At 45.8% G+C, this 17,469-nt stretch overlaps 1 protein-coding gene across 4 annotated transcripts in view; it reads right to left on the minus strand.

Annotated features, from left to right (window-relative positions):
* rsf1a (remodeling and spacing factor 1a) overlaps positions 1 to 17,469 on the minus strand; it is a 97,351-nt gene that overhangs the window by 18,395 nt on the left and 61,487 nt on the right. For all 4 annotated transcript variants that reach the window (XM_078222651.1, XM_078222650.1, XM_078222649.1 and 1 more), the window contains exons 4-8: positions 16,731 to 16,936; positions 13,706 to 13,857; positions 10,047 to 11,941; positions 4,132 to 4,314; positions 2,943 to 3,047 (exon numbers count right to left, since the gene is read on the minus strand). In XM_078222651.1, coding sequence (XP_078078777.1) covers positions 2,943 to 3,047; positions 4,132 to 4,314; positions 10,047 to 11,941; positions 13,706 to 13,857; positions 16,731 to 16,936 — 2,541 coding nt within the window. The remainder of the gene's footprint in view (positions 1 to 2,942; positions 3,048 to 4,131; positions 4,315 to 10,046; positions 11,942 to 13,705; positions 13,858 to 16,730; positions 16,937 to 17,469) is intronic.

Below are 17,469 nucleotides of genomic sequence, written 5' to 3' on the forward strand. Positions count from 1 at the left end.
TCACATGTATTGGGATACAGTGAAAAGTATTGTTTCTTTCGCACTATACAGACCATACAAAGTATGCCGTATATGGAGAAGGAAATGAGGGAGTGTAGAATGTAGCGTTACAGTCATAGTTAGGGTATAGAGAAAGATCAACTTAGTGCAAGGTAGGTCCATTCAAAAGTCTGATGACAACAGGAAAGAAGCTGTTCTCGAGTCGGTTGGTAGGTGACCTCAGACTTTTGTATTTTTTTCCCCGATAGGAGGAGGTGGAAGAGAGTATGTCCGGGGTGCATGGGGTCCTTAATTATGTTGGCTGCTTTTCCGAGGCAATGGGAAACGTAGACAGTGTCAATGGGTGGGAGGCTGGTTTGAGTGATGGACTGGACTTTGTAGTTTCTTGCAGTCTTGGGCAGAGCAGGAGCCATACCAAGCTGTGAATACAACCAGAAAGAATGCTTTTTATGGTGCATCTGTAAAAGTTGGTGAGAGTCGTAGCTGACATGCCAAATTTCCTTAGTCTTCTGAGAAAGTAACGGCATTGGTGGGCTTTCTTAACTATAGCGTTCACATGGAAGGACCAGGACAGGTTGTTGGTGATCTGGACACCTAAAAACTTGAAGCTCTCAACCATTTCCACTTTGTCCCCATTGATGTAGACAGGGGCATGTTCTCCACTACACTTTCTGAAGTCGATGACTATCTCCTTCATTTTGTTGACATTGAAGGAGAGATTATTGTCATTGCACCTGTTTATCAAATTCTCTATCTCTTTCCTATACTGTGTCTTGTCATTGTTCGAGATCCGACCCACTACGGTGGTGTCATCAGCAAACTTGGAAATCAAGTTGGAGGGGAATTTGGCCGCAGTCATATGTGTACAAGGAGTATAGTAGGGGGCTGACAACACAGCCTTGTGGGGCACCGGTGTTGAGGATGATCGTGGAGGTGTTGTTGCCTTTCCTTACTGATTGTGGTCTGTGGGTTAGAAAGTTCAGGATCCAGTCGCAGAGGGAGGAACCGAGCCCCAGGCTACGGAGTTTGGAGATGAGCTTTGTGAAATAATGGTGTTGAAGGCTGAGCTGTAGTGGATAAATAGGAGTCTGACATAGGTGTCTTTGTTAGTTCTGTCACTGCCACCTCTCTAAGAGATCTTTTCATTGCTGTTCACCAATGTCTCAAGAGTTCAATGTCATTCCCCATTTATTAATTGTAAATAAACATGGACTAATCTCATGAATGGAGTCACAGAGATGCCAGACGGGCTAAGAATACAAGAACATGAAACAGATGTAGGAGCAGGCCATCTGGCCTCCCAGACCTTCTCTGAATCCCAGTCGGATGTTTGATTCTGTACATAATCCCACATTCCCACCTCATCCCCATACAAGTTGATTGTCATGGGGCCCAGAAATCCATCAACTGAGCAACCACAACCCACTGGGATAGAGAATTCTAAAGATTTATAACCCTCTCAGTGAAGAAACTTCTCATCTCAGTCCCAAATGGTTGATCCCGTCTCCTGAAACTATGACCCATCGTTGCAGCATCTATATATTCTTGGAAAGAAAGCCAAGAGAAATTTGGGATTTTCCAGCTGCTCCAACAGGGGGTGGCACAGTGGTTACCACCGCTGCCTTACAGCTCTAGGGAACCGGGTTCAATTCCCACCTTGGGTGACTATGCGGAGTTTGCTCGTTCTCCTTGCTAAATTGTCCCTTAGTGTCCCAAGATGTGTAAGTTAGATGGATTAACCATGGTAAATGTGTGGGATTATGAGGATAGGACAGGGGAAGTGGACCTGGGTAAGATACTCTGCCAGAGAGTCGGTGCAGACTCAATGGGCCAAATGGCCTCTTCTGCACTGTAGGGATTCTACGCAAGTAGGATCTTCCTGTCCTGCCAAAGTCAACGGAGATCTGAATGGCTCACCGCTTCCGCCCTGAGGGAACCCGCAGAAATGGGGCCAGAAATCCCCAGCCTTGGATTTACTACTCGGATCCTGAAGAGGAGGAAAGGCTTACTACAAGCTTTAGAGACACCCCGATTATCACTCAGGCCAACAGAACGGGAGCATGGAATATCCTCGAAGTCAAACCACAAGTTCAGGGAGATTTGATAGCTCATATGCTAACCCTGTAAAATCCAAGGGGAGGTGTAGGAGGATGTAAACATGATGGGGATAAAGAATTGGGTTGGGGGAAGATGCAGAGTAAAGGATTTCCAGAAGCATACATTATGCTGATGTAATGTCAGGTTCCACGACTGAGATATGAGAAAGACGGAGAAGCTCCAATCAAGCAGAAGCAAATATTTTCTGTAAATAAAGAGTTATGGTTAATGAGACTATAGAGTCAAGCAGCATATTGTTGCCTATAGCCACGTCTAAACTACAAAGAACAAAGAAAATTACAGCACAGGAACAGGCCCTTCGGCGCTCCAAGCCTGCACCGACCATGCTGCCCGACTTAACTAAAACCCCCTATGCTTCCGGGGACCATATCCCTCTATTCCCATCCTATTCATGTACTTGTCAAGACGCCCCTTAAAAGTCACTACTGTATCCGCTTCCACTCCCTCCCCTGGCAACGAGTTCCAGGCACCCACCACCCTCTGAGTAAAAAATCTGCCTCGTACATCTCTTTTAAAACTTGCCCCTCGCACCTTCAACCTATGCCCCCTAGTAATTGACTCTTCCACCCTGGGAAAAAGCTTCTGACTATCCACTCTGTCCATGCCTCTCATAATCTTGTAGGCTTCTATCAGGTCTCCCCTCAACCTCCGTCGTTCCAGTGAGAACAAACCAAGCTTCTCCAACCTCTCCTCATCGCTACAATAAACTTGCCACGTTCTCCCACATCCCAAGAACAAAAAAAGAGAAAAGGTCTGTGAGGCAAATTATTGTTCAGTTTGAAAATCGAACTGCAGCAATGCCCAAATGGGAAGGAGTTGCTTACATGTTGGCAGGGTGGGCAGAACCATTCTCCATCAGGGATCGTCATCAATGGAGGTCGTAGACACGCTGTATGATAACCACTGTCGCAGGAGTCACACAACAGAATCTAGGCAAAACATTTATACCAATTAACAGCAGCAACTCAAGCCAAATATTTAATTACCATTCATCAGAAATGAAGAACGATAGATATACAAGAGTAACTCTTACATTTTGAAAGGTCATCAGCGTGAAAACATTAACTATTCCTCTCCACAGATGCTGCCTAACCTGCTGTATTGTTCCAGCGTTTTATGCTTTTATTTCAAATTTCCAGCATCCGTACTATCTTGATTTTGTATTCAATTATCTCATTGACCTTTACCCATCTCTATTCCAAAGGCATTGATACCTTACTGTTAGTGGTTGGCACTGCTGCCTCTCAGCGCCAGGGACCCGGGTTCGATTCCCGGCTTGAGTCACTGTCTGTGTGGAGTTTGCACATTCTCCCCGTATGTGTGTGTTTCCTCCGGGTGCTCCAATTTCCTCCCACAGTCCAAAGATGTGCGGGTTAGGTTGATTGGCCATGCTAAATTGACCCCAGTGTCAGGGTGTTAACAGGGTAAATATGCATGTGAGTCTACATGACGTTCACTAGAAGGCTATTCAACTTGACAGTAATCATAACAGCTGATCCTGATCTCACCTGATGCCTCTGAGCATAGATTCGCAGTCAATGTCAACTAAACAGCAGTCAGGAACAGGAGACCATTTCTCTCCCCTTAGCCCAGTACTGCAATTGTCCTGGGCCCACTCTTGGGGATTTTGCAACTGTATTTCCACATCCTCCACCCAACAAAACAGCATGAGATATATTTGTAAATTAGATTAAGATCTACAATAGTCTTTTCCTCTGGGAATAATCAAACATGAACTAACAAATGCTCCCTGCTTTACACAGAAGAACAGGGTGAAAGTACTTTCATATTTGACAGTTAAGTTGACACGTTTGAATGTAAAAAACTATGCTTAAAATGCTGGTGATACTTTATCCCGCATTGAATTACCAGTCTTTACCATGCTGTGTTGGGAACTTGCCCGTTAAAAACAGACCAGAATGTCAGTGGCTGCGTAAAACAAGTTAAAACAGAATAGGAGCAAGTAGAGAACAATCGAGAAAAGCAACTCCATCCCTAACCAATTAGACCTACCAATTCAGGGTGATTGGGTAAGCCACATTTTTTACAGGGCTCATCATCTTCTGGTGGCCCTTCCTCCTCTTCACTACCTTCATCATCTTCCTGGGTGCTCTCACTCTCTTCACTCGATTCCTGGGGTCTGCGCCTGCCCCTCGATTTGGTCCATCTGGCTCTCCGACTGGATTTACACTTGCGCTGTAATGTCAATACCAGACCGTCAGAAGCGAGCCTTAAACCAAACCTCTTCAAATGCGCTGGGTTGCCTTTCACCGTGTAGATCTGCACTGTGGCAATCCAACAGAAATGTGAAGAATTGAAAGCAATCTTCACACAGCCAGAATTCAAATCTCCTCACACAAAACACGAATAATCCAGTTAAAAACAGTGCACATCACTCACATTAAAGCAAGCGTTAGACGGAGGAGATGGTGGCATTATCCTAATGTCACTGGGCTAGTAATCCAGAGACCCAGAATAATGCTCTGGGGACAAAGGTTCAAATCCCCCCCCCCCATTGGCAGCTAGTGGAATATGAATTCAATTAGCAAATCTGGAATTGAAAGCAAGTGTCAGTAATGACCACAAAACTATTAATTGTTGTAAAAGGGCAGGGGGTTATTCTTTAGGTGAAATAAATCTGCGATCCTTGCCTATTCTGGCACAAAGAGAGACTCCAGATCCACAGTAATGTGGCTGGTTCTTAACTGTCCTCTAAAATGGCCTAACAAGCCACTCAGTTCAAGAGCAATTCAGGATGGGCAACAAATGCTGACTTTGCCAGTGACACCCACATCCCAAAGAATTTTTAAAAGTCCAAACCTAAGGAAAAAGGTACAAAGCGCACGGAATAGCATCAGTTTCTATTTCTCTCGCACTCGGAGTCAGAGGTTTATAGCATGGAAAGTATCGGGCATTCCTCCTCCGTAGTCAAAATCCTACCTGGCAGCACCGAGGCGGCACGGTGGCACAGTGGCATGGTGGATAGCACTGCTGCTTCACAGCTCCAGGGTCCTGGGTTTGATTCCTGGCTTGGGTCACTGTCTGTGTGGAGTCTGCACATTCACCCTGTTTCTGTGTGGGTTTCCTCCGGGTGCTCCAGTTTCCTCCCACAGTCCAAAGATGTGCGGGTTTGGTTGATTGGCCATGCTAAATTGCCCCTTAGTGTCCCAGGATGCGTAGTTCAGGGGGATTAGCGGGGTAAATATGTGGAGTTACGGGGATAGGGCCTGGGTGGGATTGTCGTCGGTGCAGACTCGATGGGCCAAATGGCCTCCTTCTGCACTTTTGGGTTTCTATGTTTTTATGGGAGCATCTTCACCACAAAGCTTGCAGCATTAAGATGTTCCAGCACCACCTTACAGATGACTACGGTTGTGTAATAAATGTGTAATAAATACCTGCCTCCAGCAGATACATTTTTAAAAGTGTTTCAATAAGTTCTTTATAAATTATGACATGCGGACCTACCCTCTACATGTTGGTGGTCTGCAAGCTGGAGTCTTGCACCCCCCAACCCATTAGAAGTGATGGTTTTACATTCAGCTGCTGCTATTCTGCACAAGTCAGAACAATACAGTTATCCGTTAGAGTTTGGAAGAATGAGAGGTGATTTACTGAAACACGTAAATAGCCTGAAGGGGACTTAACAGGGTGGATGTTGAGAGGATAAGACCATAAGACGTAGGAGCAGATGGTTATTCGGCCCATTGAGTCTGCTCCACCATTCAATTACATCATTATGATCTGATATGATATTTTTGATTTGATTTATTATTGTCACATGTATGAGTATACAGTGAAAAGTACTGTTTCTTGTGCGCTATACAGACAAAGCATACCGTTCATGGAGAAGGAAAGGAGAAGGTGCAGAATGTAGTGTTACAGTCATAGCTAGGGTGTGGAGAAAGATCAACTTAATGCAAAGTAGGTCCATTCAAAAGTCTGATGGCAGCAGGGAAGAAGCTGTTCTTGAGTCGGTTGGTACGTGACCCCATCTCCACTTTCCTGCCTTATCCCCATAACCCTTGATTCCCCTACTGATTAAAAATCTATCTCAGCCTTGAACATACTTAATGACCCAGCCTCTACAGGCCTTTGCATCTTAGAAACCCTACAGCGCAGAAAGAGGCCATTCGGCCCATCGAGTCTGCACCGACCACAATCCCACCCATATCCCTACGTATTTACCCACTAATCCCTCTAATCTACGCATCCCAGGACACTAAGGGCAATTTTAGCATGGCCAATCAACCTAACCCGAACATCTTTGGACTGTGGGAGGAAACCGGAGCACCCGGAGGAAACCCACGCAGACACGAGGAGAATGTGCAAACTCCACACAGACAGTGACCCAAGCCGGGAATCGAACCCAGGTCTCTGGAGCTGTGAAGCAGCAGTGCTAACCACTGTGCTACCGTGCCGCCCCAACCACTGTGCTACCGTGCCGCCCCGTGCAGTGAAGAATTCCACAGATTTACTACCTTCTGAGAGAAGTTGTTCCTCCTCATTTCTTAAATGAGCAACGCCTAACTCTGAGATTATACCCTCAGGTCTTAGACTCTCCTACAAGGGAAATGACCTCTCAGCATCAACCCTGTCAAGTTCCCGAGAATCCTTCATGTCACAATAAGGTCACCTCCCATTCTTCTAAATGCCAATGAGTACAGGCCCAACCTACTCAACTGCTCCTCATAAGAAAATCCCTCCATATCTGGGATCAACCTTCATTGGCCGGGGCATTGGGTTTAAAAATTGGCAAGTCATGCTGCAGCTTTATAGAACATTAATTAGATTGCACTTGGAATATAGTGTTCAATTCTGGTCGCCACACTACCAGAAGGATGTGGAGGCTTTGGAGAGGGTACAGAAAAGATTTACCAGGCGGTTGCCTGGTATGGAGGGCATTAGCTAAGAGGAGAGGTTGGAGAAACTTGGTTTGTTCTCACTGGAATGACGGGGGTTGCGGGGCGACCTGATAGAAGTCTACAAGATTATAGGGGCATGGACAGAGTGGATAATCAGAAGCTTTTTCCCAGGGTGGAAGAGTCAATTACTAGGGGGCATAGGTTTAAGGTGCGAGGGGCAAGGTTTAAAGAAGATGTACGAGGCAAGTTTTGTTCACACAGAGGGTGGTGGGTGCCTGGAATCCGCTGCCAGGGGAGGTAGTGGAAGCAGATACGATAGTGACTTTAAAGGGGCGTCTTGACAAATACACGAACAAGATGGGAATGGAGGGATATGGTCCCTGGAAAGATAGGGGATTTTAACAAACAAAGAACAAAGAACAGTACAGCACAGGAAACAGGCCCTTCGGCCCTCCAAGCCTGTGCCGCTCCTTGGACCAACTAGACCAATCTTTTGTATCCCTCCATTCCCAGGCTGCTCATGTGACTATCCAGGTAAGTCTTAAACGCTGTCAGCGTGCCTGCCTCCACCACCCTACTTGGCAGCGCATTCCAGGCCCCCACCACCCTCTGTGTAAAAAACGTCCCTCTGATGTCTGAGTTATACTTCGCCCCTCTCAGCTTGAGCCCGTGACCCCTCGTGATCGTCACCTCCGACCTGGGAAAAAGCTTCCCACTGTTCACCCTATCTATACCCTTCATAATCTTGTATACCTCTATTAGATCTCCCCTCATTCTCCATCTTTCCAAGGAGAACAACCCCAGTCTACCCAATCTCTCCTCATAGCTAAGACCCTCCATACCAGGCAACATCCTGGTAAACCTTCTCTGCACTCTCTCCAATGCCTCCACGTCCTTCTGGTAGTGCGGCGACCAGAACTGGACGCAGTACTCCAAATGTGGCCTAACCAGCGTTCTATACAGCTGCATCATCAGACTCCAGCTTTTATACTCTATACCCCGTCCTATAAAGGCAAGCATACCATATGCCTTCTTCACCACCTTCTCCACCTGTGTTGCCACCTTCAAGGATTTGTGGACTTGCACACCTAGGTCCCTCTGTGTTTCTATACTCCTGATGACTCTGCCATTTATTGTATAACTCCTCCCTACATTATTTCTTCCAAAATGCATCACTTCGCATTTATCCAGATTAAACTCCATCTGCCACCTCTCCGCCCAATTTTCCAGCCTATCTATATCCTGCTGTATTGCCCGACAATGCTCTTCGCTATCCGCAATTCCAGCCATCTTCGTGTCATCCGCAAACTTGCTGATTACACCAGTTACACCTTCTTCCAAATCATTTATATATATATATCACAAATAGCAGAGGTCCCAGTACAGAGCCCTGCGGAACACCACTGGTCACAGACAGGGAGCATTATCAGTGCAGCCTTGGAGGGCCGATGGGCCTGTTCCCGTGCTGTAATTTTTTTTGTTCTTTGAACCTTCTCTGGACTGCCTCCAATGTTAATATATCTTTCCTTAGGTGAGGGGAGCAGAACTGTTTGCTCTTGTGGTGGAGGCTGGAATTAATGGACATAGTTTAAGAAATAGGGGTAATTTAATACCGAGAAAAAATTGCTCCTCATCTTTGAGGGTGGTTAATCTGTGGAATTCTCTTCGCCAGAGAACAGTTGTGGTCAGGCTACTGAATACATTCAAAATTGCGTTTGATAGATTTTTATGGATAAAGGAGCTAAGGGTTAGGGGGGCAGGCAAGAAAATGACATTAAAGTCATAATCAGATCAGCCAGGATTTTACTGAATGGGAAGCAGGATCAAGGGGCTGAATGGCCCACTCTTATTTCTTGCGTTCTTGACATCTTCATCCATAGCTTTGATCTACTTTCCATTTTATTCCCCCTCCTATTTCCCACATGTATCTTTCTCATGTCCTTTCACCAAGATGATCTTTGGTCTCTCATTTCACATTTCCAGCTTTTCATGCATCAGTCGAGAGCCCAAAGTGCCGAAGATTAATCTTCCCAACACTTTTCCAGCAATTATCAGGGGGACCTCTGGTGGATCACCTCTACCTCACCCTCTTCCTAATTCCAGGGGCATCAGACCAAAATCGTAGATTGTAGGGTAACCACCACGGCAAAATTCAGTGAGGTCAGCAAGGATCAAGCCTCTGACCTTTTAGCACCCATTCTACACAGTCCGCTCACCCAGTAAGTCAGCAGAATCTTTCTTTCTTAAACTAAAATAATTCTTGGGAGCATGGAATGTTTTGACAGAGGGAACAGTGAAAGCAGAGATCACTGCACATTAAGGGACAATGGACAACTATTTGAAGAGGGGGATAAAGGACTATGGAGAAGATACACAACACCAGAACTTGACATGAACAGTTCCAGCACAGAACTGGCATAGACATGATAGGCCAAATGGCCTTGTCTGTGCTGTAAGCTTTTACGAATCACGTAAATTGTGCTCAAACCTTTCCTGACTATAATGATCCAGTTAAAATCTTTCTTGGGGAAGAACGAGGCAGGTTTGGCAATACGGTAAACCTCATTACAAATTCTGTTTAGCAGGACTTGCATTTTCTATCAAGTGTTGCTCATTTATTTTACCTCAATGCATAGGATGGTACAGTTGATAGTAGTTGTGTTACTGACGTAGTAACCCAGAGGCCTGGACTCATGCTTTGGAAACAAGTTCAAATCCCAAAGCATCCACTGGGAAATTTAAATTTAATCAATTATATAAACTCTGGAATTTAAAAGTTAGCAATGGTGAGCATAAAATTACTGATCGTCATTAAAAACCTGATCTGATTAAAAATCTGATTCATTTCAGGGAAGGGAATTTGCTATCCATACTCTCTGTCTGGCTTACAAGTAACTCCAGCAATATGGTTGACTCTTATCTGCCCCTCTGAAAAGGCCAAGCGAGACACTCAGTTGTTCTCACGGTGTTGGTTCACCACCACCTTCACGAGGACAATCCAACCGTGCCAGCACACCCACAACAAACTTTGGTTTGGATTTTAAAACAGTCAAATCGCCGTACCTTTGCTCCTTTGGAATCCTTCTCCATCTTTTTCTGGTTCTCATCCCTATCCGGACTCAGAGGTGCTGACTCCTCTTCTCTTTTGCTCGCTTTCTTCTCCTGGCTTTCAGTCACTTTTGCCGTGGGTTTGGATATTCTCAACGACCTCCTTAAGCACCTTGCCCCATTAGGCTCGGATTCTTGTTTCTCTTCCACCTGCTCAACTTTCTGGGGAGCTTCCCCTTCCGAAGGCTTCTCCAGCATCTGTTGCCTCAAGGATGCTCTTGTTCTCCTCACAGGCACTTTCTCTGGACATTCCTCCTCCACTTTGGCGAAACTTGCCTGTTGCGTGCCGGGCGTTGCCGTGTCAGACAGTTTGGTGCCGGGCGTTGCCGTGTCCGACAGCTCGGCGCCGGGCGTTGCCGTGTCCGACAGCTCGGCGCCGGGCGTTGCCGTGTCCGACAGCTCGGCGCCGGGCGTTGCCGTGTCCGACAGCTCGGCGCCGGGCGTTGCCGTGTCCGACAGCTTGGCGCCGGGCGTTGCCGTGTCCGACAGCTTGACGCCGGGCGTTGCCGTGTCCGACAGCTTGGTGCCGGGCGTTGCCGTGTCAGACAGCTTGGTGCCGGGCGTTGCCGTGTCAGACAGCTTGGTGCCGGGCGTTGCCGTGTCAGACAGCTTGGTGCCGGGCGTTGCCGTGTCAGACAGCTTGGTGCCGGGCGTTGCCGTGTCAGACAGCTTGGTGCCGGGCGTTGCCGTGTCAGACAGCTTGGTGCCGGGCGTTGCCGTGTCAGACAGCTTGGTGCCGGGCGTTGCCGTGTCAGACAGCTTGGTGCCGGGCGTTGCCGTGTCAGACAGCTTGGTGCCGGGCGTTGCCGTGTCAGACAGCTTGGTGCCGGGCGTTGCCGTGTCAGACAGCTTGGTGCCAAGGGAGCTCTTCGAAGAATCCTCTTCGTCCTCACATTGTGACCTGATTTCCTCAGTTGGCTTCTCAAGTTCTGGGAAATTCTGGTCTGCAGTTTTCTCCTTTGTTGTGCAGTTCTGGTTTACCTCAACTTGATTTCCGCTTGCATGGTTCTCCTGATTAAGGCTCACCGACAAATCAGAGTCCTGCCTGCCTGACCTGTCAATGCCATTTTCCTCCTCTTTAGTTGGATGTGCACGCTCAGGCTCCTGATTCTTCTTCTTCTTCTGCTCAGCCTTCTCTGAAGCAGTAGCCTCCGTATGTCCCCCTTCAGTTTTGTGGTTGTTCACCTGAGGTCCAGCTGCTATCTCGCCGTTCACCAGTTGCTTCCCCTCCGCCTGCTCCTCAGGTGCCTGCTTTACTGTCTCAACTTCTGCTTTTGGTTCTTCTTTCAATGGCTCTTTGATGGGGGTCATGGATTTGCTGAGTGGCCCCTTTACTGAACTGTCATAATCCTCAGTCAATTTAATTTCACGCTTTTTCATGGGGAGTTTTGCCTGCTTGACGGTTTTCAAGGCCCTTTCGAGCTCTTCTGAAGATTTCTCTTTGACATCGTCAGGAGATTCCACCTTGATGCAAATTCCCAGTTTTTCACGATCTTCAGCTGGCAACTTATCAATACAACTTTTGGAATCACCTGAGCCTTTCAGTCTGACCACTTCTACTTTTGTAGTTGTGTTTTTCCCTTCAGTTAACTTATTAATTTTCTCCAGGTTGTTCTCTTTGGTCAGTCTCGTACCTTTGCCTTTCTCATCGATATTTTCTAATGCGGGTTGCTCCATCTTAATGGTCTGCCCTCCCTTTGAGACATCTTCATTTTGCTCTTTCTTGACTGTCTGTACTTTTTCCTCATCTTTTGGAGAGATAGTTGTGGGTGGAGATGCTGGATTTGACTCTGTGGTCTTTTCAGGTTTCTTCTGCTTTCCTTCTATTGTCTTGTCCACTTTTATTTCCTCTGTTCAAAAGTTTTGAAAAAGATGTTTAATCAAAGCGTGCATTCGTAAAACTCCTCAACACATATCTCAGAAATGTCTCAAAAATGCTACACATCCAACAAATAATTTGTGGAAATGGTCAAACAGCAAGAAAGACTTAAATAGCAATAAGAGAAGATAAGCTAATCTAGTTTATGATGCTTTTGGTTGAGGAAGGGAATGCTGACATATTCACTTCAGCACTCTCCTCTTCAAGTAATGTCACAGAATGACTAACACCCATTTGAACTAGAAGAGGACTTGGCTTAACTGAAAGACAAAACGGCACGGTAGCGCAGTGGTTAGCACTGGTGCTTCACAGCTCCAGGGTCCCGGGTTCGATTCCCGGCTCGGGTCACTGTCTGTGTGGAGTTTGCACATTCTCCTCGTGTCTGCGTGGGTTTCCTCCGGGTGCTCCGGTTTCCTCCCACAGTCCAAGGATGTGCGGGTTAGGTTGATTGGCCAGGTTAAAAATTGCCCCATAGAATCCTAAAATGCGTAGGTTAGAGGGATTAGCAGGTAAATATGTGGGGGTAGGGCCTGGGTGGGATTATGGTCGGTGCAGACTCGATGGGCCGAATGGCCTCCTTCTGCACTGTAGGGTTTCTATGAAAACAGACCCACACACAGTCTGCAGACAAAATTGGGAGAGGTGGATACTCAACAAAGCCTTGGAGTCCTCATGCATCAATCACTGAAAGTAAGCGCACAGGTACAGCAGGCAGTAAAGAAGGCAAATGGTATGTTGGCCTTCAAAGCGTGAGGATTGGAGTATAGGGACAGGGGTGTTTTGCTGCAATTATATAGGGCATTGGTGAGGCCACACCTGGAGTATTATGTGCAATTTTGGTGTCCTTATCTGAGGAAGGATGTCTTTGCTATAGAGGGAGTACAGCGAAGGTTTACCAGGCTGATTCCTGGGATGGCATGTCTGTCACATGGGGAGAGACTAAGTTCGTTAGGATTATATTCACTGGAGTTTAGAAGAGTGGGATCTCATAGAAACTTATAAAATTCTAACAGGATAGGTTCAGAAAGAATGTTCCCAATGGTGGGGGAGTCCAGAACTAGGGGTCATAGTTTGAGGATAAGGGGTAAACCCGAGGCGAGGAGAAATTTCTTCACCCAAAGGGTGGTGAATGTGGAATTCACTACCACAGAATGTAGTTGATGCTAAAACATTGTCTGATTTCAAGAAGAAATTAGATATAGCTCTTGGGGCTGAAGGAATCAAGGGATATGGGAAGAAGGGCGGATCAGGATATTGAATTCATTGATCAGCCATGATCAAGATGACTAGCGAAGCAGGTTTGAAGGGCCAGATGGCCTAATCCTGCTTCTAGCTTTTATGTTTCTATGTATAAAGGAAATGAGACTTAAGACACAGCGCACACCAGAATTAATTGGGACTGAGTGGGAATATGATGAGAAGCAGAGTCAAACCATCAAAAATTGGGATCAGGTGGAATGGTAAAATAAAGATACTTAATTTTTGCCAATGACACAGGTCAAGGTTTCTGTTCCTAATAGTTTTCTCATGAACCTTTTTTCTCTATGATTCTATGACTCTAGCCTATTGGAAATGTTGTGCATGGGATGCAAGTATCAGGTTCATCAGCGCTGGCTCACCTTCCCTCCTATAGATACTGACAATAGGTATGAGCACAGACGTGAATGATCACTCGAGGTGACACTTAGATACATCTTGGGGCCCTGAGTCAAGACTTGTAGTAGAGAAAAGTTACCTTCCAAGTGTTCAAGTTCTTTCTTATTCTCTTCATCTTCAGGTGTCGGGCTAGTATGAGAGGAGCCATCTTCCTGGATAAACTTGCCTAATAATGCTGGATCTATCTGAGCTTTCAGCAGTTGCAGTGTTTCAGCCAATTCATTACGGTCCCTGGTTAAAAGAAATCACAGACACATGCCATGACCATATTGGATTCAGCAATCTGATAGGCATTCAGAAACTCTTAAAGAAACAGACCCAATCTTTCTCTAGTGGTCTCTCGATTCGATCAGGAGGTTGTGACACAGTCTGTTTGCTGATGATTGCACCACCGAGCTCCATCCACAGTTCTTCAGATAATGAGGCAGCATGTGCTTACAGGCAGCAAGACCTGGATAAAACTGAGGCTTGGAGGTCAATCTCACCTTTGCTTCCTTTTAGCATTCTTTCATGGGATGCGGCCAGCTTTTGTTTCTTATCCCTAATTGCCCTTGAAACCGAGTGTCTTGCTCAGCCATTTCAGAGGGGCAGTTGAGATTCAACTACATTGCTGTGGCTCTGGAGTCAAATGTAGGCCAGATCAGGTAAGGATGGCAGATTTCATTCCTTAAAGGATATTAGTGAACCAGATGGGTTTTGACAACACAGACAACAGCTGTCATGGCTCCCATTACTGAGACTAGTTTCATATTCCAGATTTATTAATTGAATTTAAATTTCACCAGCTGCCATGTTGGGATTTGAGCCCATGTCCCCAGAGCATTATCTGAGGCCTCTGGATTACTAGTGCACCATCTGACCCTCTGGACTTTGTTGTTCCAATTCTTTCTTGGCATGACCTCAATCAAGACAAGCGATCACTAGGAGGGCAGAGGGAACGCTACAAGGACACTCTGAAAGCCTCCCTAAATAAACGCAACATCCCCTTCAACGTGTGGTAATCACTTGTCTTAGAATGCACAAATTGGAGATGAAGCATTCGTGAAGGCGCCAATCACTTCAAGCGTCACCAATTGGAGCGTGCAGAAGCCAAGATTAAGCTGCGGAGAGAGAGCACAGAATCCAGAGCATCTTCCCACCCACATCATCAAACACTACCTGCCAAACCTGTGGCAGAGCCTGCGGCTTGAGGATTGGACTATTCAGCCACCACTGAACCCATCTCTTCAGAGTAAAAGCAAGGCATCCTCGACCCTGAGGGACTGCCAAAGAAGGCGGCATGACCTCTATAACCTTGAACCCATCCAGACTCTGGTGCCTGAATTCCAACTACTTCATCCAAATGAATCCATGTGAATTAGGCACAGAATGAGCCATCTGGCAGCTCGAGCCTGCTCCATCATTTGGTAAGACCATGACTGATCTGATAATGGCTTCTATCTACCTCACTACCCCTAAACCGTTTGACTCCCTTGTCAGTCAAGAATCTAACTCTTAAAAATATTCAATAATCCTGTTTCCACTGCTCTCTGGGGAAAGGAATTCCACAGACTCATCACCTTCAGAAAGAAATTCTCCTCATCTACATCTTAGAATGGAGAACCCTTATTTCGGTACCGTATCCCTTAGTTCAAGTCCCTTCCAAAACCATCCTTTTAGCAACCGTCCCGTCCTTGCAGCATCTTATGTTTCAATAAACTCGCTCCTTGTTCTTCTAAACTCCAATGGTACTGCCCATCCTGCCCAAACTTTCATCGTAAAGACAACTCCTTCATCCCAGGCAGCAACTGGGGGAAGTTTGCAATCACTTATTTTCCCTTTAGTGTCTGACCCTCAGTTTGGCAATGCTTTAATTTTAGAATTCTCCTGCTTGTTTACAAATCCCTCCATGGTGTTGCACCTCCTCATCTCTGTAACTTCTTCCAGCCAGATATTCCTTCGATACCTTGCACCCCTTCACATTCCCATCTTAATTGCTACACAATTGCTGGCTGTGCCTTCAGCTGCCTAGATGTTATGAACATTGTAACCCCACACTGCCACTTACTTCAACAAAGTTCTTCTACTTTAAGATGCTCCTTAAAACTTATTTTTCTGACCAAACTTTTGATCACCTGCCCCAATATCTCAGTATGTAGCTCAATGTCCAATTTTGTTTAATAACACTCCTGTGAAGTGCATTAGGAAGTTTAAAGGTGCTATATGAATAAGGTTAGAAGTGCAGATGTTCGCTGATGATTGCACAATGTTCAACACCATTTGGGTACTGAAGCAGTTCATGTTGATATGGAGCAAGACCTGGACAACATTCAGGCTTGGGCTGATAAGCGGCAAGTAATATTCATGCCACACAAATACCAGGAAATGACCATCTCTAACACAAGAAAATCTAACCACCTTCCTTGACAATTCAGCAGTATTGCCATTGCTGAATGCCCCAATATCGACATCTGGGGGTTACCATTGACCAGAAACTCAACTGGACGAGCCATATAAATACTGTGGCTACAAATGCAGGTCAGAGGCTGCAGATTCTAAAAATCTAAAATCTTTGAGGCTTATGGGAAAAGTCAGAGATGTGGCATTGGGTTACAGATCAGCTATGGTTGGCAGAACAGATTCAGAGGGCTAAATGGCCTCTTCCTTGTTCCTATACAGAATGGCAAGGAACAGAATGTCTCCCTGAACAATTTTAATTGTAAAATTTAATCGCAGTGTACTCATAGTGGCCCATACTTTGTCTATAGAAATCTTAGAGAAATTTTTCAGCACTTCTGCAAGGCAGCAGAAGGAACATCATCTTCTCAAAGTCAACTTGAGATGGGCCAGTCTTGCCAGCAATATTCAGATCTAGAGAATTAAATTGATTTTAAATTTCAGGTGCTCTGCCTGCCCTTTCTTCATCTCTTTGAACCACACATCCCAGGCAGATTGTATTTGTTCAAACTCCCAGTTTTTCTTTCTCCCTGCACATTACCACTTCCTAAGGTGGAGTTATAATCCACCCATCCCCTTTTAATACTGAGAATCCCAGAATTCCCCCAAAAGAGTAAACTAACTGCCAGAAATGCAACAGAAAATTCACTCTCCCATCCTCACCATACCTCACAATGAGCCTCCATGAAGTGCCATCTTGATCATCTTGTTCTTCTGTGTACAATCGCACATTGAACTCTTGGTCCAATTGGTACCAGTACATTAGACCATCTTTATCACGCCCAATTGGATGGATGCGCATAGCATCTGGCTCCTCTTCATTCAGCACATTCTTGAATTTCAAATTGTCATCAAATTGGCATTCACAGAGATACTGAAAGAGAAAGGACACTGTTAGTACCGTATCTCCATAATTAGATGGTCCCAAGTCTGTGGAGCATTCACCAATCCTGACACCAATAGTGATGATAAAACTAACCCCAGCAGCTGTAAAGAGCAGGAGAGAAGAAGGGCTGGGTTAAAAACATTGTGTGCATGTGTGCGTAAAGGACTGAGACTGGGCAGGATGCAATAGAACCTTCCTCCTCCGTTCCTGAGAAGTCTGTCAATACCCACTTAAGCTGACACACAATTTGAGTCTTTACAATGGGGTGTGGGAGGGTTGATGGCACCCACTGAATCATCCACTTCAAGCAAAGCACTTTTTTTTAAGTATCTATTCTTGGGATTTGTGTGTTACTGGCAAGTTTGAAATATATTGCCTATCCCTTGTTGCCACAGCAGAATGGTTTGATAGACCACTTGAGGGGGCAATAGGTCCAGAGTCACATACGGGCCAGAACCATTAAAGACAGCAGGTGGCCATCCTTAAAAGGACACATCAGTGAAATGGTTGGCTTTCTACAA

Source organism: Mustelus asterias, chromosome 10 (assembly GCF_964213995.1).
Source record: "Mustelus asterias chromosome 10, sMusAst1.hap1.1, whole genome shotgun sequence".
NCBI classification, from domain to species: domain Eukaryota; kingdom Metazoa; phylum Chordata; class Chondrichthyes; order Carcharhiniformes; family Triakidae; genus Mustelus; species Mustelus asterias.